This window comes from Gambusia affinis, linkage group LG24 (genome assembly GCF_019740435.1).
Source record: "Gambusia affinis linkage group LG24, SWU_Gaff_1.0, whole genome shotgun sequence".
Classification (NCBI taxonomy): domain Eukaryota; kingdom Metazoa; phylum Chordata; class Actinopteri; order Cyprinodontiformes; family Poeciliidae; genus Gambusia; species Gambusia affinis.
This window is the reverse complement of record NC_057891.1, coordinates 10,537,738-10,557,918: the sequence shown is the minus strand read 5'-3', so window position 1 is coordinate 10,557,918 and position 20,181 is coordinate 10,537,738. Positions and strand designations below refer to the sequence as shown.

At 41.3% G+C, this 20,181-nt stretch overlaps 1 protein-coding gene and 1 long non-coding RNA gene across 3 annotated transcripts in view; one reads left to right on the top strand and one right to left on the bottom strand.

Moving 5' to 3' along the window:
* The window catches only part of prox1a (prospero homeobox 1a), a 32,036-nt gene extending 26,118 nt beyond the window's left edge, over positions 1-5,918 (bottom strand). The window contains exons 1-4 of one of the 2 annotated variants that reach the window (XM_044110071.1): positions 5,577-5,918; positions 2,679-3,101; positions 2,000-2,593; positions 643-1,866 (exon numbers count right to left, since the gene is read on the bottom strand). In XM_044110071.1, the coding sequence (XP_043966006.1) occupies positions 643-1,866; positions 2,000-2,593; positions 2,679-3,029 (2,169 nt within the window). In that variant the 5' untranslated portion in view covers positions 3,030-3,101; positions 5,577-5,918. Of the gene's footprint in view, positions 1-642; positions 1,867-1,999; positions 2,594-2,678; positions 3,102-3,275; positions 3,403-5,576 lie in introns of those variants that run through there. The other variant, XM_044110072.1, reaches the window with a different exon arrangement.
* On the top strand, positions 5,770-19,924 carry LOC122827296. Its single transcript, XR_006370016.1, has 3 exons — positions 5,770-5,998; positions 8,890-9,123; positions 16,553-19,924. It is a non-coding gene; the product is annotated as an uncharacterized LOC122827296 (long non-coding RNA).
* Positions 19,925-20,181: the final 257 nt, after the last annotated feature.

Sequence of the window (20,181 nt, the reverse complement as noted above, 5' to 3'; positions counted from 1 at the left end):
GCAAACAGTATGTGTGTGTGCGCGCGTGTGTGTCCGCATGTTCAAGAGGGAGCTCACTAGCCTCTCCCTCCACCTTTAAACAACACAACCTGCTGCACAGACTTAAAAGGGCTTGAGAGAGCAGTGTGCGACCTGTTTAATCTTCCCCTTCTTGCAAGACCCGGTGCGCCCTTTTCATCTTCCCCACTCACTGAAGAAACAAGAGGCTCAGAGCAGGAATCAATTAATGCAGATTAATTGATATTAAAGACTTTTTGTCACTTTGCCTCCTGCTGCCGCTCTATTATGAAAAATGTGACTCTTGTGGACAAGAGAGCTAAAATAATAATATCTAGGATTTTGTGGATTATCTTCTAGATTAGTATTGGCCGTGTCTTTCATGTCATGTTTCAAAAGCTCGAATGAAATGTTTTATTCATCGAAATTTAGTTTAAGGTTTTCTCCCAATTGTAACTATGGCATTTACAGGGAAAACTCACAAGTTTTAGCATACCTAAGAGAAGTTGGACCAATCTTCCCAATATTTAGTTTCAAACATTGTTAAACAGAATTTTTCTAAATTAATCCAAACCATACTCCTCGACTAAAATATCAGTTTTTAGAAATTACCTTCAATATTCAGGTAACACATGGTAAGGATACAGTGCTGCCTGAGTAGGGAGATATGTCAGCCATGTCCTGCAGATCTCCACACTCTGACTTGATGAGGGACAGTGACAGGCCCTCTGGTCCATGGTGGCTTGGAGAGCTCTGCCTGTGGTGATGGTGACCCATGTGTGCCCCGCTGAGAGATGCCATTTTGGTTCTGAGGCTGACAGTTTCCCGGGCTATGTCCATAGAGTCGGGGGATACCCGACTGTGGTCTTTTGGTCCTGAGGGGTAGCCACCTCCAGCCCCATGTGACCCTAGGGGATTCCCAAAAGGGTAACCCATGAGGGGGAGAGGAAAGGGGTGGCGAAATGATGGAGGGCTAAAGCCGAGGGAAGCTGTGAGTGGAGATGGATGGAGGGAGGGATGATGAGGAGGTGGAGGAGGAGGTAGAGAAGGATTGGGGGTCTCTACTGCACTCCCACTCTTGCGCACTACCAGCGGCAGAGCCTCTGTTTGATCGTTGGGTGTTGGCACACCACTAAGCCTGCTACTCAGACCACCAAACGAATCTAGAGGGCTAGGGACAATTACATCCCCAAAGCAATGCAGCCTCTGGTTGGAGGAATGATAGTTAGGGGTGGGACTGCCTTCACCATTCAAGCTGAGTGCCAAATTACCACCACCAAAGCGAGACTCTGGGGTAAGAGGGGGCAGTGGCCCGAAAGGAGGTGGACAGGATGAGGATGAGTTGGAGGAAGAAGAAGGTGCAGCTGGCGTACTGCTGTGGCAGCCATGATGGTGACCGGCGTTCTGCTTGGGTGAGGAGAAGCCTTTGACGACGGTGTCAACAACCTGTGACACGGCACAGTTCAGCTCCTGCTTTAGAGTCTCGGCCAGCTGCCGGCCACCTCCTCCCCCTCCTCCTGCTACCACTCTCCTCTTCATCACTCTTTCTCCATTTCTTTCCTCCTCTTCTTGGCTGTCAGCATCTTCCTCCATTTCTCCGTCTATCAAGGCTTGCTCTCGGAGGAGGGCTCGGGCTCTGTCCAGGAAAAGTCCAGGGTCCAACTCGGAAAGATCATCATGGTTATGCCTCCCTCTGTCTCTGTGCCTTTCCTCCAGGCCGTCAGAGCGGATACTGTCCTCTGAAAGGTTGCCATCCTCCTCTCGGTCCCCTCCTTGGTTGACCTCTCCATTCACAATGTTTTCTTCCTCTTCCTCTGTCTCAGAGTCATAGATTTGGTAGAACTTCTCTTGAAGTTGGCGCAGTTGTTTCTGAACAAAGACAAAACAAAGAACACATAGCTTGATCTTTCTATTATCTCAAATTCTGCTATAAGAATAATGATTCTACTAGAGAACAATCTGGTAAACAATTGTGGAGATCAATACTAAAAGATCTAGTTACCTGCATATCTTCAAGTTGTAGTTTGAGCTGCCTTCTCTCTTCCTGTCTCTGCTCCTGTCTGGAACAAACTAGCTGGGTGAAACTGTGTTGTTGCTGTGGGAGACGCTGTTTCCTCTTATTCTCTCTGTAAACCTCGCCCATGCCAACCACACCGCCTCGCGAACCAGGAGAGTTGAGGAGGGAAGGACAATCACCGCCGCGGCGGCTGCTGTTATGACTGCCGTCCTCTCCTCTGTGGTCGTTACTGTTGCTGCTGCCGTTTTCATTCTCACGATTGCCCTCCTGGTTGTGGTCACTGCCATTGGGACGGACCAATGGGGAGTGACTCATTCCGCGGATTATGTTTTCCACGCGGGCTCTCTTGGCACGGAGATGCTCGTCCGACAGTCGGTCCAAGTCAAAGGAGGATAAAGATTGAGAAGAGGTGTGAGAAATGTGATTTGAGGGCGGCAACGGTCGTCCAAAGTTAGAGGACGATGGAGGAGGTAGAGGAGGACCAGGGGAAAGACAGTCGGATGGACTGTCCCGCGAAGAGTTACTACAGGCATCTTCGGCCTGAATCTCCGAACCTCCACTGGACAGAGCTCCACTACCCTGCAATAAAGAACAGCAGCTTAATTCAGACTTTAAAGTTAAGGACTTGTTTTTATCTCAATAGGATCTGCAGATCAACTCGTACCTGAAAGCCTGAGTCACTCCCTCCATTCTTCCCCAGGTTGTTCTTCAATAAGTGGGAGATAATTGTAGCCCCAGGAAAGGGCATCATGACGTCTTCATAAGAGTTGGCCCTTTTCAGCAGTTTTCTGAGGACGTTTGTCTTCTCTCCGTCACCGTTGGCGGCCCCGTGGCCGTGACTCACCAAGGAGAGATCTCCATCCTGATCAGGGCCGTGGGACTGGTTCATGGCTTCGAGCAGAGTCTCCCGGGCACGGGGAAATATCGCGCTACCCACCGTCCTTTTCACCCCGATGTCGACACGTCTGCGTTTGGTTTGTCTGGTTAAGAGGGTGGTGCTGTCATGATCAGGCATCACGCAGGGCAGCTAAACAGGCATGTCCACGGGGTCTCACAGTCAAACGGACAGTGAGAGGATTAGCCTGGTCTTTAAGAAATAGAATCAAGACAAATTGGAATTTGTAGTTAGCATCAAAAAGGCAGAAAAAACTCAGAAGATCAAAGGTGAGTCACTTTTATCAGTGAAGAAAGAACTTGTTGCTCTTATTGAAAATAACTCAAGAGAACCACTGATAGAAACTCTTTAAAATATCTCAAACACCTGTTTGGAGAAACAAAAACAATTTCCCATTCCTGCTGCCTCCTGTCAATGAGTAACCTTGATTTCTGCATTTTGGAAGAAGCTGGGAGGAGTCAACAAGTTCCTACTGTCAGAGGCATTTCTCCCCACTCTGAAGACGAAATGAAACGTTTTCATCCCAATTGTGTTCTGATTTACTTGAAGATTCCTTTTTGTTTTAGATTCATTGTGCTTGTTAAAGAAGAGTCAGGATTGTGAATGTCATCAGGTTTTTTTCTTTCCCTACAGGAGAACATGTCCAAATATTGATCAACTTGGCTCTATACACATAAAACAGATGTAAGGCTTTGTTCCAGTCATGAAAATAAAAACAGACGCTTTTTCTTGCTGTTCCTCTGCAAAGTAAATTTCCAAATGCGAGTGAAAGAATCACATTGTATCAGGTCCAACAGGTCTGTTTTTATCAGTTAAGTAAAACTTTTCTTATGATAGAATTTACTCTGGAGGTAAAGAGGTGAATCCAGCTTTCTGTTTGTCTCCCAATAGATAGACATTGGACCTTTTTGTAAGTAAAGGAGAAAGGTCAAAGTGACGTTAGCCAGCAGAATTTCACAACGCAGCCCACTAATCCTTTTCCACTATGAAATTAGAAAAAAATTATTAGCTTACAGTCAATTTTACTTTGAATTTCTGTAAGTGACAACATGAAGCGGAAGGAGAGAAAAGAAAAAGAAGACGATCCAAACAACAAGACAAAATGTAACATTTACGACAATCAGCTTTCTTGTAAATGAGCCAAGATATTAAATTAAACACCAAATATTATTCCATATAAATGTAACTGATTTGAGATTGAAATTTCATGTTGAGATTTGAAGTAAAAGTACAAGAGGAGGGATAAAAGACTGGATCTATTTGGATATGTTCATAACCTGAGTCATGCTATTTATTTTTTTATTGCCTTTTTGGGCAGTTAGGGCTACCGTATGTTGTTCGACTCTGACACATACTGGCCAGTATGACAGAAACTTCCACCACCAGCGAATCTTAAAGCCTAAGTAATAAATTTTTAGCTTATTCAGTTCTCCAACTGCAGCATTTATAAGCCGCAATCATCTTTTTATCCATATTTGAAACCCTCATCTGTCAATGTTCAGCTTCATCAAATGACAAAGCGTTTCTTTCCCCCTGTTTTTTATTATGTTTTTTTCTCAAAACAGGGAGAAAAGTTTGAAACTGTTGTGGAAGCAGGTTATTACCATCTCACACACCCAACACACACACCCCACACACAAGCAGCGTTGTCCGTGTCACATTTTGCATCTGTTTTGCAAAGGATTTCACGGTCAGTCATTGTAGGAAAATGACTCATAAAATAAAGCATGCACTTCTGCAGACCTGAGTTGCTTCAAAGATTTTCTATAAAATATTATTTTTGAATAAAACATTCATGCATTATTTGAGCCGAGACTTAGCTAAAAGTGACATTTTGCACTCGACTGGAAAGTGTAGATCACAAAAAAAAAACAGCAAACTTGAAACATTTTACACATTTTCTCCTCCACACAGATGAAAGTTTGAAGCTGTAAAGGTGAGACTGACTGAAAAGGAGATGTGAGAGGGGTGCGCATGTGAGGTTTTGGTGTCAAAACCAAAACTTGAGTTTTACTCTGAATGTAGCTAGCAGGAAAAACATCTCTGCAAATGAGAAGTGAAACTGGAAGGATGCGAGAAATGACTATTTTAACATGTAAAGAGGGAATGCAGGAGTAGAATTAAGTTGAATCTGGAGGTTTTATCAACACTTTGTTTTACATTTAAACCTGACGATAGAATAAAATGAAATATGCAACTCTACTTTTTACAACTCCAGACATTTTTTACTGAAATTAAATGAGAGTCTAAAATCTAAAGTACAGGTCAATGTGCGCTCCGAACCGGCAGTTTTACGCACGGGAGACCTGGAGACCCGGGGACGTTTCTCGTGGTCCAAACAGCAATTAGTTCACCATAATGACACACTACGCACATTTTCATCCAGAAACACACCTCTTTGCATTTTGTCTTAATCTAGAAGCCAGCTGAGAGGGAAACTTGATACACCTTCCGCTCTGTTGGTGGTCCAAACTAAAAGACTAAACAGATGGAAAAGCTAAAATATGTATATAAGAAAACAGCGGATCGGAGCCAGCCTGTGAACTTTGATCTGTTCTTTGTGCTCACGTTTGGAGACAACATGAAAACGGAGCAAACTAAAACATCTGAGGCGTAAAGTTGAGCTGCGGTGGATGAAGTAAACCGGTCGAATGCTTTTCTACTTACTTCTCTCCTCTGCGCCTCCCCGAATCCCTCCGTCGAGCAAAGGAGCGAACAGAAGAGACAGATCCACACTCGCCCTTCAGATCAATGCCGTAATTTACTTCGGCCAAGTGGAGACGTACGCGTGTGCACGCGGAGCGCGCGTGTGCGCGCGAGACGGAGAGGGAGAGACCGAGAGAGAAAAAGAGAGAGAGAGAGAGTAAAGGAGACGCGCGGAGATGGAGAGAGCGTGTGTTCCCGCGCGCCGCTCTCCTCCCGGGATGGGAAGTGTTTAGTTATCGAGCGCACCCCTGCGCCGGCTCCGCGTCTCTTTATCTGAGCGGACTGGAAGACTCTCCGCGTAAAGGAACAAGACGGAAGGGGAGGAAGGGGGAAAAAAAAGAGAAGGATACGCGAAGACGCTGCGTCACCGGCCCCGGAGTGAGGTAACGGCTCCGTCTGACCAATAAGGACGAGGAACCGGCGGGGGGGAGACGCTGGATTTTATTTATAAGAAGGCGCGCTGTCAGAGTGGAGAGAGGATGAGGGGTAAACTGGGACGTCCTCATTTCGTTCACTTATTAGGTATTTAAACTGACGTTAAATTATAGTCATAAATCAGCTTTAATGAAAACTTATTTTATAACACCAGAAATAATAACAGTAATAAAAATAAATCTACTCTTTTCAGCTTTTTCATTCTGCATTTTTAAAATATCAACTCTCACTTTCTACATTTGTTTCAATTTATTGAACTATTTCATTATTATTATTTCTGATGTGTTATTTTATGAACCCTGGGAGTTCAAATGAACGGAGATAAATGAGAAAAAGCTTTTTTTTTTTAATATAAGGGAATAACTTTTTTGGGGAAAAAAGTCAATTTATGAATAAGATTTTTTTTAATCATCGCCAGTAATTTCGAAATTTTTTTTACAAAAAAAAAAAAGTTATTTTCAAAATTCCATCCAGACCTAAAATACAAATAAACCCTCTGGAATAAGCGCTTTCGGTCGTCCGCGTGCCGTCACCGTCAGAGCTCGCGGATCAGTCGAGGAGGCTTTTGGACGTGAAACGGCGCGCGGACGTTCCAGCAAAAACGTAAACATAAAGAGCTGAGAAAGACAGTGCGAGCCCAACTCTGTGGTTTCATTGTACTTCTTCTTTCTTTTTTTTTTTTTTACTCTCAACCGACTTCATTCAAAAATGGACCAAAACTAAAGAATTTCTACAAAGTTTGTTTCCCCCCCCCCAACTAAAATAAATTATGCGCTCACATTCCCATTCGCTTCAAACTTTTTAAACCACAAAAAGACCTAAAGATTTAAATGAAAATCTTTAAATATTTTTTTGATTGACTTATTTATTTAATTTGTTATCAGTGTAAATGTTTATTTAATTATTTTGTGCAGCATTAGACGCGGGAGCGGCTCCTTAAAAGTCGTGAGTCGCTGCGCCATTCAGCCTTTTACGGCGCCGTTTGGAGCCTTTAAAACAAACATAAAAATGGAACTCATGTTCCAGTCAAGGCCCCGATTGTTTTATCTTCAATATTCTGCAATCATAACGTTCTGACTCATATATAATAAGTGATGCGGCATGGATGCTGTAGCTTCAAACATGCGCGGATATTTAGACTGCACCGAGGGAGCAGATCATAGATATTCATTCTTTTAGGGAGGAAATGGTTTCATGTAAGGCCGAAAAGGAAGAAATTATTTTAGGAAAGAGGAGGGGAAACAGTCAGTTTTGTGAAAATGAAAGCAAAATATGTCTTTTTTTAATGATTCAAAGAAAGGAAAGAAATCAGAGCTGCAGTTCGATTTCAGGGTTTTATTTAGAGAACACCGAAGTAGAAATAAATCCCACCCATCTATCAAACTTTAATCTTTAAGATATCTGCTGCTGAAATATATTTAATTACCTAATGCTTCAATGAGCAGTTCTGGAAAACGCTGTGTGAGGCAGTCATTAGCAAACACACACACACACACGCACGCACACGCACGCACACACACACACACACACACACACACACACACCCACACACAAACGCACACACAAAAAGAAAGGGAGAGAGAGGAGAGAGAGAGAGAGAGAGAATGTGTGTGTGCTTCAGTTTGTAAAACGCAGATTAAACCATTTCTAAACTGTCCAAACTGTCCACACACACACACCGACCTTCCAGTCTCAGCTGGCAAACCCTCACACAGGAGCACCTCAGTATATTATTATTATCATAATTCAGTCCAAACTGTGTTTTTTTCTAAGCTGTTAATTCTGGTGTTTTTGCTTACGGTGAATTAGAATTTTTTATTTTTTTTTTTAAACAGAAATTTTATGTTACAGAGAAGGAGGCAGAACAGGTCATCGCTAAGGATGCTGGGTGTTTAAAACGTTGTTTCCAAGCAAATTAGTGGAAAGTGTGGTGGAAGGAAAAACTCTGGAAGAAAAAGTTGCACTTTCTTAAGAGGATTGAGAAGCAGAATATCTGTTTGGTGCCTCATCTTCCTCTTGACAGTACAGATAAGCTAAGTAGGTTGTTTGCTGTGTTGATGCAGCAGTTTCTGGAACGATCCAGAAAATAATTTAGGTCATATCCTTTACTGTACATAGATATTCTTTTTCACCTGTTTGAAAAATGCAGTTGTTCTCTCTTCTTCTTGAGGACGACTGAAGCAGAGCTTTTCATTTGGTCAAAGCAGTAACCATAAGACGAAAAGAAAACACTGAAAATATTTCACTCTCAGTGTAATAAATCTAAAGAAAACATGAATTTCACTTTTTGAAGTGAATTGCTAAAAAAGAAAAAAGATTTTAAGAATATAAATTACATTCTAATGTGTGGGAAAGTTCATTCATCCCAGTACTGCAGTTAGTTTTTCAAACTTCCTCCTTCCACTAAACTTTCCATTAAAATGCCTAGACAGAGCTTTACAAAGGATGTTTTGTGGATTACCCACAGTTGTTAGGTGTTAGCATGATTGTGTTAATCATAACGTTCCATTTCTGCATTAAAAATCCTTTTGAATGATTTATTTTATTCTTTTGAAACTCCATATTGTGTTATAATTAGTCATAAACCGTTGAAATAGGTCCTTCTGTGAGAATTGAATGTATATATTATGATTTTATTTTTGTTGTTCCAACATTCTAGTTCACCTATTTTCAGGTTTTAACAAAAAAAAGTCAAAAGCCACAAACACAGGTGGGGGGTCACATTTTCCCTCGTTTCTCAGAAAGAGAGAAAAAAAAGGAACAAAACTGTTGAAAAAAGATCTTGAGTGGCGCTTTGAAATGTTTTTTCCTTTTTTTTTTCCCCTCACACCGAATGGAGGTCAATATTTGATGCCGCACGTGACGCCAACGAACGTTAACGGTGGAGCGGCCGCTGCCATTAGCTGCTGCTAACGCCAGATTCGAACCAAATGAGAGCGAACGAGGCGGACCTGGACATGAAAAGCGGCTCTTCCCCGCGCAGGAACACGGAAAGAACAGCCTCCGGTCGCGGCAGCTGCTCGTGTGTCGTCGTTGTGGGAAAAAAAAAAAAACGGGAAGCGGCGTCTGTCTTGTAAGTCTTGAGCAGTTTCATTCCAGTTCCACTTTTTCTGTTTCGTCCGCACACTCAAGAGGGACACGCACATGTTGTATCACATCTACTTTCTGTTTTTTTTGTGTTTTTTTCTCCAGAGTCAGTATGACTTTTTTTTCCCCTTTTTTTTACGCCTAGATGAAACTTTTTGGTGCTAAAAGATGAAAGCTTTTCTTCCACATAATGCTACATTGTTATGAAAAGTTGCAGCTGCTAAAAGGATGGATGGAGGGAGGGACTCCTTACAAAATGTCTGGATGATCATCCTGAAAAACACAAACAGAGAATAATGAAACCAGAAGGGCTGAGAGAGGGAATAATGGTGGTCCCGCTCGGCAGGTAAAGACACCCGGTCGCAGGTTTCTCATTCTGTCTTTCTCTCTGTCTCTGTCCCCCCTTCTACCTCTTTTCCCTGCGCTCCGTCTCCATCAAGATGCCATTATTCAGGACATTAGCGAGGAAGAGCTAAAAGCTCTCTCTGTTGAGGAGGGTCCCAGGGTCCTCTCTGAGAGCTCTGACGCAAACACACACTCATGCACGCACACACACGTTGACTATAAAAGTAGAGCGGGGTATAGGTGAAGAGGTAAGAGGTGGTAAAAAGGTCTTATTGCAGGCATTACCAGGTATCTGAGCTCCACTGTGACCAGAAACATGGACATTAGCAGACACAAAGAGAAATGAATATGGGTTTATTTATACTGGTGAACTTTCAGACACATCATCTACTCCTGTTTTTCTTTGTCTTCTTTTGTCCCAAAAGTCTCACAATGTGCTGAAAAATATAGAAAACTCCAGTAAATTATCAGGGAAAAAAAATCAGCAGCTCTACTGTAAGTTACCTAAACAAGGTTTGACAGCCTAAAATGATTTGGTTTAATGCTGGGTTTTTTTGCAGCTAAACTACAAGTTCCTCACCAGGATTGGTCAAAAGTGACTTAATTTAACTGAAAGGCTACAAAAAACATATAGATTAAAAAAAATAATAATAATTTAAAGATTTACAGTGGCGCTTATTAGCAAAAAAGGTTTCACTTCTTTATGTATGGGTCCTGGTTTGCAGCATTCTACTTGATCACTGTAACATGCACCAACAAGAACCGGAGTATAATAAATATTTTACAGCTTTAAACATTCATTGTGATGTTACAAAGTGCTGTGGAGAGAAGTGCTACATCGGTTAGCTAGGATAACCGATGCTAACCGTGCTCTGTAGAAAGGTGAGCGCGTTTCTAAATTGCCATGAAAACTTTTCACATGTTTTCATCTTACAACCACAAACATGAATGTGTTTTATTGGGATTTTATGTGATAGACCAAAACAATGGAGTGCATCCTTGTGAAATGGAACAAAAAGCTCTGAAATAAGTGTGTGGAGAGGTACTGTATAATGTTGGTTTAATACATAAAGCAATTTGCCAAGGTTTAAAAAAATTCAGTCTGTTATAGGGCTGCACAATATTTGATATTGATATTGGTAAATAGTGTGATGACGATATCATTTGTGATATCACAACTGAAATAATTCTTCTGGAAGAAACAGTCCACTAAAGAAATTCTACCTAGAACACTTCAACCTCTTCTATCTGGAAACATAGAACCAACATTATATTAAATGAATATCACTTGAGTCTACATTATGCTACATTTACTGTTTTCTGTCTTTTGCATTAACTTCTTTGTTGACTTATTGTTCAAACTCGGCTCTTTCCCAGCCTTTCCCAACCGACTTAAGGGCAAAAGCGGATTGTCGTAAATCCTCGTTTTGTCGTAGATCATCGTTTTTTTTTTTTTTTTTCGCTACAAAAATAATTCATCTCCACTTTTTTGTTTGCTATTCTTTCCTTCAGTATGTGTTCTGTTTTTTTTAATCAGTCTTATAAAGCTTTGACCCATTCACGTGCTTATTCATGCTTTTCTGTCTCTGATGGATGCAGCTGAATAGAGGCGGTGTGTATATGTGTGTATGTAGACTTTGTCCATTGTGGTGACTCTAGGAGAAAAGGTCTTAATCTAGCTGCTGCCATTGCCACTGTTGAGACCTCCAGCCCTCCGCCTCCCCGCTCTCCCCAACGCCGCGTCCAGCCATCAAGGCCCTGTTGTGGGCAGACTGGCCAGCCAGATCAGGGTCTGGGGTCCAGAGCTTGGCTTGGATCCTGTCCTCAGCCTCCAGCAACGATGCCCCCTGCAGCCCCCCGGCGGAGGCCCTGTCCTGGCCCAAACTTGGCCTCGAAGCAGCCTTACTGGCTCCGGGTCAGGGCGGTTGGAAGGATGGTGGGGGAGAAGAAAGCCTGTGCAGTGGAGTGAGGAGAGGTGGAGAGGCTAACAATGCTATCAGAGAGCCGGCGTCCTCCTCTCGAAAGAGCACAACAAACAAAATCCGCCCTGTTTGTCTTTATTTATCGCTGCTCTTCACACACAGACGACGACAAAGGGTGACGGCAGAATAAGAGCAAGTGAGAGTGAAGAGGACAGCAGAGGGGGAGCGGGAGAAATGGAGCTGCTCAAATGGATGAATGAGGAAAAACAAACGAGCTGGCAAAGTGGAATGTAAAGAAATGAGAAAAGTGTTTAAAAGATGAGCTGAGATTCAGCGGGATGAACAGAAAGAAGGAGAGCGGCGGCATGATGTTGGCCGAAGCCTCTTTGACATTGTCGGGCTTCCTGGGTCCCCATGGAAACCAAACAAAATCAGTATGTTTGCTCAAAATATTTTTGTCAATGCCCCAAATCAGAGCCAACAAAAGCATGAGGGACGACGAGAGGCCGAAAAAAACCCAACCAAAAAACAAACACAAATAAAGAGCAAAAAGACAGAAAAAAAAAAGCAAAAACAAACATAGTGAAAGCTGATTTTTGAATAAACGCTCATTGACCCGTACCGCTTTGTACACAATCATGTTCAGGAGTTCAGCAAGGTTTAACGTAGCCATCGCTTTAGGGATCAAACTGTGGAGTAATGATGTTGCCATGTTTACATGAGGCATTACGGCTATAGCCTTTGGTTTGTTAGAATAAGCTCTGGACAGTTAACAAACACCTGCTTTATTAACTTTTTTTCCGTAAATAAGTCACACAAGATTAATACATTCATGAATAAAAGAACTGGGAATTTGTTTCACCCTGACCACAGCTTGCTCTGTGCCCCAGTTTAACCCATCACTTCAACAAAGCACCAGTTGCATCACTTTAATACGGAGTAAACTTGTTTTATTTAATGGTGAACTAGTAAGCCAACGGTTAATTGGACCATTTATTAGTTTAATAATTTGTGAGGAAGGAAGCAGCGTTTTTTAAAATTTTATGTTTGGCTTGAGGGCTGCACAGTGGCCCTCTAAAAAGTCATATAAACTACATATTTTAATAGCTAACTAGCTTAGCACTAAAGCTAACATCTACTGTCTTTCTTATGTGAGAATTTCTAGAGGACAAGTAAGTTTTATGACCGGACAATTGGAAGTGTGTTTGGACCAAACTACATCTACTATTCTTTTTACAAAGGACATGGAAGCAAAGTTTAATCTCAGAGAACATTGTCCAGTGAACAGATGAGACCAAGGCAGAGATGCTAGTCTGTAAGTACAGAGCAAAGTTTGGAGAAAAACAGTTTAGCATCACAATGCTTCATACCAACTGTTAGGTACGAAGACAAGAACCAAGACAAAAAAAAAAGTAGAAACAAAGAAGCTTAAAGACGTGATATAGACTGCAGTCATTGAGATGACCATAACTCAACCTGATCTGGGTTCTAAATAGGATGATGGCCCCAAGCACAGCAGACAATCCAGAACACAATGGCTATGTGAGAAAAGAACCAAGGTGTTGCAATGACCTAGTCAAAGGCAAGACCTCAGCCTGATTGAGACGCTTAAAGAGCAATCTCATTGCAATGCTGGGGAGGAAAGTAGGCCCAAATACATCCAATAAAAAAGAAATCATTTGAAAAACAGTGAAGGTGAGTTTGAATTAAACCCAAAGAAGATGAAGAGCAGGAGAGAGAGAGAATACCATCGATAATCAGACTGGGAGTTAGAACCAAGGATAAAAAGCAAACAAATGAAAGGCAGAGACCTGCGCCAAGCTGTGATTTTGCAGTAAGGGATAGTTCTTCATCTGCCGCTGAACCCGGCCCTCCACTAGAACAAAGCCTCCTCACATCGCACTCACTTATCCTCCATTTTTCATCTCGGCCTTTTTTTCGTCTACGTGGATGAGAACCTCCCTCCCCCTTGCTTTTTTTCTCCATCTAACACAGTTGGATAAGCCCCCCCCCAGCCTACACACACACACGCACACACAGATGAATCCGATTTGACCAGAAAAACAGGATTGATGGAGTCGAACCTAAATACACACGTATCTGTCAGTGTCTGCTTGTTAGAGACGTCTGGATGGAAATTTTACAGGTGCCGCCCCTCGCTTGCACCTTGATACACCCCTCGAACCGGTGCGGGTCGAGAGGTGCTGTGCTGACTCCGCCACCTGCTGTCTGATGGCACATAAACAAACTAAACACACATTTCCTCCTGAGCCGTACCCCGTAATCACAGCACCAGTAAAAACCTCACACTCCATTTCCCTTCAGTGCAGGTGACTGCCTGGGCACCGGCTGCTTTAGGAAATTCTGTGTTTGTGAGCGCATTAAAGAAGTTTGGAGACAGCAAAGGAAGTGGAACTGCTGGCAGAGAGGAGGAAATGGCATCATAATTAAAAAAGCATGTCTAAATCCGCAAAATGAGATGGAAACCCGGAATGTTGTTGAATGAAACTCAATAAATTTCCAGTGAAGCCACAACTATAAAAAAGTTCACTTCTACTTGTCTGTTGATGCTTCTAACTTCCTATGATAAATGCCAACAAATTGCTGGAATCTGTAAAAAACACTAGCAACTGCCTATTTTAATTGAGCAAACATTGAATATGCCTTAGAATCCTTTAATACTCACAGTGGAAGCCATGTTAGCACACAGAAGGTCACATTCAAGATCTTCCTTATCTCCACTCTTGGGGATTCAGCCATGCAGGGTTTGATAGCTAGCATTAGCATTTGATGGCTAACATAGGAGTTTGATAGCTAGCATCAGTTTTGCAAAGCTAGCATCAAGATTTGATGTTTTGAGGTGACCTTTATTTCCTCCTGCCTTGTCTCCTTTCTCCCTGTGTTTTATGTCCCTTCTTTTTCTGTGTTCTTGCTTCTTTTATTCTCTTATGTCTAATCAATCAACCAATTGATCAATAAATCAATCTTGATTGATCTGTAATCATGGTGTCAAACCTTTATTTTGTGTCTCTTTCATTTCTTCCATCCTTTCTGTTATCCTACTTCTCTTCCTTCTCCATTCTTTTCGATGTCGTTTGTTCTCGTTTACTTCTATCCTTCCTTTATTTGTTAATTCCTTCTTCCCCAATTCCTTTCTTTGTGCGATACTTATTTTTCTTCTTCCATGTGTCCTGTATTCTCTTCTATCTTTTTATTCCTTCCTTCCTGGTCCGGTTTTTCCAGGTTCCACAATGAAAACCTGCCCACCGTGGAAATACCTGTCGTACATGAAATATTTAATCATTGGAGTTGAAGGTCGACTCCAGAAAACTCTGAAATTTTCACATGACAAACCTTTGAGCACCCCTTACACCAGCGAGGGGCGATGCTGCCAGCGATGCTGCAGGTGATGCAACAAACAAACGTTTGTAAAACGGAATGCGCACAGACACGAGATCCCTTGACCTCTCTCTCACCCTCCATCTTGTTTGTTTACTGGTTTATTTGTTGGAAACAACAACAGGAACCAGGCTATGTAATTATTCCTCCGTGCTGCTTCACTCACTGTAATTATACACCCAGAACAGTGTGTGTGTGTGTGTGTGTTCTCGATGCCCAATACACACGTTTTGTCGATTGGTGTGTGTCTCTCAGCGCTGCACACCCATTCTAGCTAGAGCGAGGGGAAGAAGAAGAGGCTGATAAAGAGGGATGAAGGGGCAACAAGCTGAGGTCTTTGTTGGCAAATGGCAGCAAATCAACATCAGGGCCGCCCATTTGCTTTAAGCAAGCGGCTCATTTGCTTGCGCACGAGTGTGTGTACGCGCCGAATGAGGGAGTGAGTGTGTGTGAAATAGCGATGGGAAGATGTTAGAGACGAAGAGGGAAAATGAGGTAATTGAGAAGTTAATGTGTGCTTGTGTCTCTGCGTCCTTCTCTGGGCAAAACCAGGAGCTGGCAGTCCACCCAGACTCTCCAAGTTCATTTGTTTCAATTACTGTGAGCAGAAACATGTTTTTGGGAACGTTTCTAACTCCACCCCTGGCCTCTTTTAGGAATCATTTCGCCGTATCTGCTTCGCCGCAGGGTAACCTACGAAAACAGCCTGTTTTAAATCCCACTCTGGAAGTCATTCATAATCATTATTATTTAAGTTGAACAACATTTACCTGATGTTTAGTTGCTGGGTTTTTATTTTTTTATTTTAAATACACATTTTACTATATTATAGTTTTCAAAAGTATTTCCAATCCCTTGAACCTTTCCACATTTTGTCCCACCCCAAAAGTTTTGAATAATTTATCAGGATTTTGTGAAGTGGCTTCAAAGTGAAACATATCTGTAGTCTGGTGATAAAAGAAAAAAAAAAAAAATCACATCCAAGGTTTTCTTTATCATTTCATATCCACATGTTCCACTAACTCATAACAGATAAGTTAGCATAATTACGCAGATCTACCTTACATTATCACCAAATGATAATGTGCCTCTCAGGTCTTCTGGGTCTGGTCTGCTCTGCATCCTCAGAACCAGAACCAAACACGGAGAAGCAGTATTCAGATTTTATGCTTCACTAATCTGGAAAAAACCCCCCAAAAAACTGAAAAGCTGCTGAAACAGTTCCTTTATATATATAAAAAAATCCCCATTTTTCAAAAATGTATTTTGATTAATAATAGCTGAAACATCATTAGTTTTAGTCTCTAGTCCAGGTCATTTATTGTACTGTTTTAAGTTTTCATCATGTAATACTCTTTGAATTGTTTTGCAGCTAAAATATGTCATACAAGTAAAGATACATGTCCTTATTTTACTGGATTTTAGTTCTGGGTATCACAGCACAGAGGTGGCCTAAACTTCACATTTATTACGGACTATGTTGTTGGCCTATCGCATAAAGTCCCAATAAAATGCATTAAAGTTTAAGGTTTTAATGTGATATGAATATTTTTTACAAAGCAAAAGGTTTTTTACCAAATTCAGCCTAAAGCATCACGTTCAATTTTCTGCCGTTTCTCGCCTTAAGTTGTGCCGAGATGTTAGTTTGGCCGTCCAGCTGAGTGTGATTCATTATTAATGTGTGAACACAGTCTCCAAGGACCCGCCGTTCATTATTAATGCTCCACAATCTCCTCCTTTCCCTCCAAGGATCTCCCATCTTCCCCCTTTTCCCGTCCAGCAGTTCCTTCTCCAGTCCAACTGTCTCAGCTTCCATCTCATCCGCCGTCTGGTGGAAAGCTAATAACAGGTGTGTCTTCATCCCGCCGCCTCCTCATCCTTTCCCGCCATCTTCAAGCTGTCTGTGGTTTCTTTCGGGTCACCAGGCCTCCTTACAAGGTGCTAAGTATGATAAATGTGTGCAGGCGGGTGAGCAGACCTCTGGGTAAGGTCTCAAAGTGAAACCTGCAAACTGAGCTTGAAGACTTCTTCTGATGATTAACTCGGATATGCACGTGGACATTATCTATAATGTTTGTTTCTAACACCCGCTCTGTGCCATTACCACACATCTGTCCAACATGAACAGCAGCAGCAGTAAAAATGGCCATAACTGTGTTTGATTGGACACAGATTCAAGTGTGTGTGATTTTTATGATGCAAAGATAATTATCTCCATTTATGAGAGAATGTGGCGCTGATGTTCTTCTTGCTCCATGATCGGTTCTGGCTCTTCTATTAATAACACAGAATTAACGGTCTAGTACCCCGAATTAATGCTTTGACCCTCCTAAAAATGGAAAAAAATAACAAGTAGGGGTAGAGGTCATAAACATTTATAGATATGATATCAGCTGTATTCTTACATTTAGCATACTAGCAAGAATCTTTTAACCAGACATTCATGGTGTTTATGGTGCAGTTTCAGCGGCAAAATTACAACTACTGCACACCCAGAGGTGGCAACTTTCTTGTCGCAGGAGGCAAATCCGCGATCTGATTAACGACAGACTCACTTGTGTTAGCTTTCTAGAGACTGTTGACTAGTGTGGCTAGGCTGGTCACTCACTGGATTGCCTTCTTCTTCTGCTGGCTGTTAGCACAAATAGGCTAGCATTCGGATTAGTTAGCATGCCTAGGTTGGTCACCTGTGACTTTCTTATTTAAAGGAAACTTTATCAAAAATCATGGTTGGCATACCTGTCGCGGCCTTCTATCTTCCAAAACCAAAAATTCCAACAAAGGCCGTGGGTGGTAACGGGTGGTTTGATTTCCGACTTGGTTGTTTTAAAAAAAAAAAAAAAAAAAAAGCTTTATTTCTTGTAAAAAATAGAGAAAGAATAATTACTATAAATGTCTTACAACTTAATTGAAAACAAAAATAATCTTAATTTTATGTTTCAAGCTCTAGAAAGTGGTAAAAAAAATAAATTAATTTACAAAATTTCTTGTGAACACACCAGACGTTTACCAAGCACCCAGTGTGTTCTTAATTACTCAAATTAATGGGAGGGTCTAACAATTACCAGCGTAATCTAAACAATTCAAATATAAAAATTAATTACAAATTTTGGTTCTAAACTAACTTTAATGTATTCCAACTGCCCAAAGGAGAAAACTAAATAGGTAGAAATTACAATCCACAAAATGGAGCCTAAATTTCCAAAACAATACCAATCCGACCGTCATATGGGACCAAGCTGGTGATCAGAATGGTAAAGAGGTGTGGTTGTGTAATTTAGGATTTTTGGCTGTTGACAGAGATGTATCATACAATAAAAAAAAAAGTCATAAGAAGCAAAATCCAACCAACAAACAAACAAAACACAGTCATAGACAGCCATGTGAAAAATTACATGAAACAACATCATCATATTTCAGATCTGGATCAGTTGTGCTTTGAGCTTTTGACTCACAACACCACACAGGATGTTTTTAGACTCTATTCAGTTTTTCAGAAATATGTATGTTTGCAGCGCACAGTCAGAAAACAACAGTAATTATGTGATGAGAGGGCAGTTTGCTGTGAGAGTGTGTCTCCAGTCTGTGTGCGTGCGTGTGTGTGTGTGTGTGTGGCAGGGACAGACGGTGCTGCTTGAGTGTACTCAGGTGCAAGGAAGCGTGTGTGCAGAGACGTAATGTTCCTAAAATAGTCTGTCCAGCCCAAAATGCCTCGTATCATTTGCTTTTGCAAATTTCAACTTCTGAATTCCAAACCAGTCCTGCTGATTCACCACACAACTCTTTACAGTACTTCCTAATGTATTCAATCATCAATTCATCTATGAATACAACATGGACCAACATGTCTTCCTGACGAAGTGCTTTTAAATGTGTATTTTGTATATATATACAGTAAATATATATATGTATTGTCCAACATTTAGTATTGTTGTCTGTTGTCTGCAGATGCTTTTTCTTTCAAAAAGTCAGATATTCAAGTAAACATTTCTTTAGTGACCAATTAAATGTGATCTATAAGACAAGCTAGTGGCTGCTTCTACTCAACATTTTCACCTAATAAAACCCCAGGCAGTGTGTCAAAGAGATCTCAAATCCTGTAATTCCAAGGTATTAAGCATATTCAGAGCAAGTAGAAAATCAAGCACACTACATGAATATATACGTATGGTGTTCTACTTTTCAGTTCAGGGACGACCTTGGAGTAGTTTGCTTTTTGAGTTGCAGCCCAATCCGAAAATACATGACGCTGTCTCTTTAAGAGCTACAGTTACAGGTAAGTTACTGGGCAGCAGAATTCCTTACTGTCAGCTTCCAGCTGGATATGCATGATGGTGATAAAAATGCAAACGTCTTGTTATGCGGTACTGTAAAATTAGTGAGTATTAGCGCCGAGCAGCTAATTACTGTAGCCAGGTAAATGCTACAGCTACATGAGATAAACTTAGACTGAAGAAAGCTGGAAAACATGGCAGTTGGAATAAAAGCTTGAAGTTGTTTCTTCTCTTTCATATGTCTGTGTTGGGTAATACTGCAACAGATATGAACATACAGGCCTGGAAAGTTGCTTAAAAGTACAGCACTAGAATATAATAAATGTATTGATGTCAGGACAAGCTTTTTCCATAAGTAATAGACTTATGGAAAAAGTCCAGGACTAATATTTTAGCCCATATCCAATCGTGTAGTCTTGGGCCTAGTAAGAACCCAGATCTGGATGTCAATCAGCTGCTGACTTGAACCATGCTAAACATAAAAATAAAAAAAAACCCTCAAAAGTATGAAAGCTGCTTGTGAAGAGGGAGTGAAGCTTTCCTAATCAGAACTAGGTTTATTTTTCTGCACTGTGACGCTCAGCTTCATTTCCTGCAACCAAACGTACGTGAACCTCTTCAAAACCCACAATGAAAAGATGCACCTTCAGGCGTGTATTACTTTAACGTCCCCATAAAGCTAGACATTGCGCATTCTTTGCTCATGAATGCCTTAATATGCGACTCTCCTCTGCTTCTTATCAGTTTCTTGCTTTAAACACACTTTCTGATTCTTTAATTAGTATTCAGTCATCTGCTTGGATATCCTTGTGAACTTCAGAAATGCCACATATTCAACAAATAACAATTAGGCTTAATTAAAATGATTAAAAACTCTCATCTAATCTGTCAACATGCTGTGTTTGTAGCTCACACTCTGCATGAATGTGGGCATGTGTGTGTGTGTGCGTGTGTGTGTATGTGTGTTTCCTCTTCATGGTTCACGAATCAAGAAGATCACTGCATAATGATTGTATAATGAGCAGGTCTTTAAGATACACAACCACCCACCCACATATATCCATAGCAAACAAACATGTCCTTAAGACAACCAAAGCTTATCAA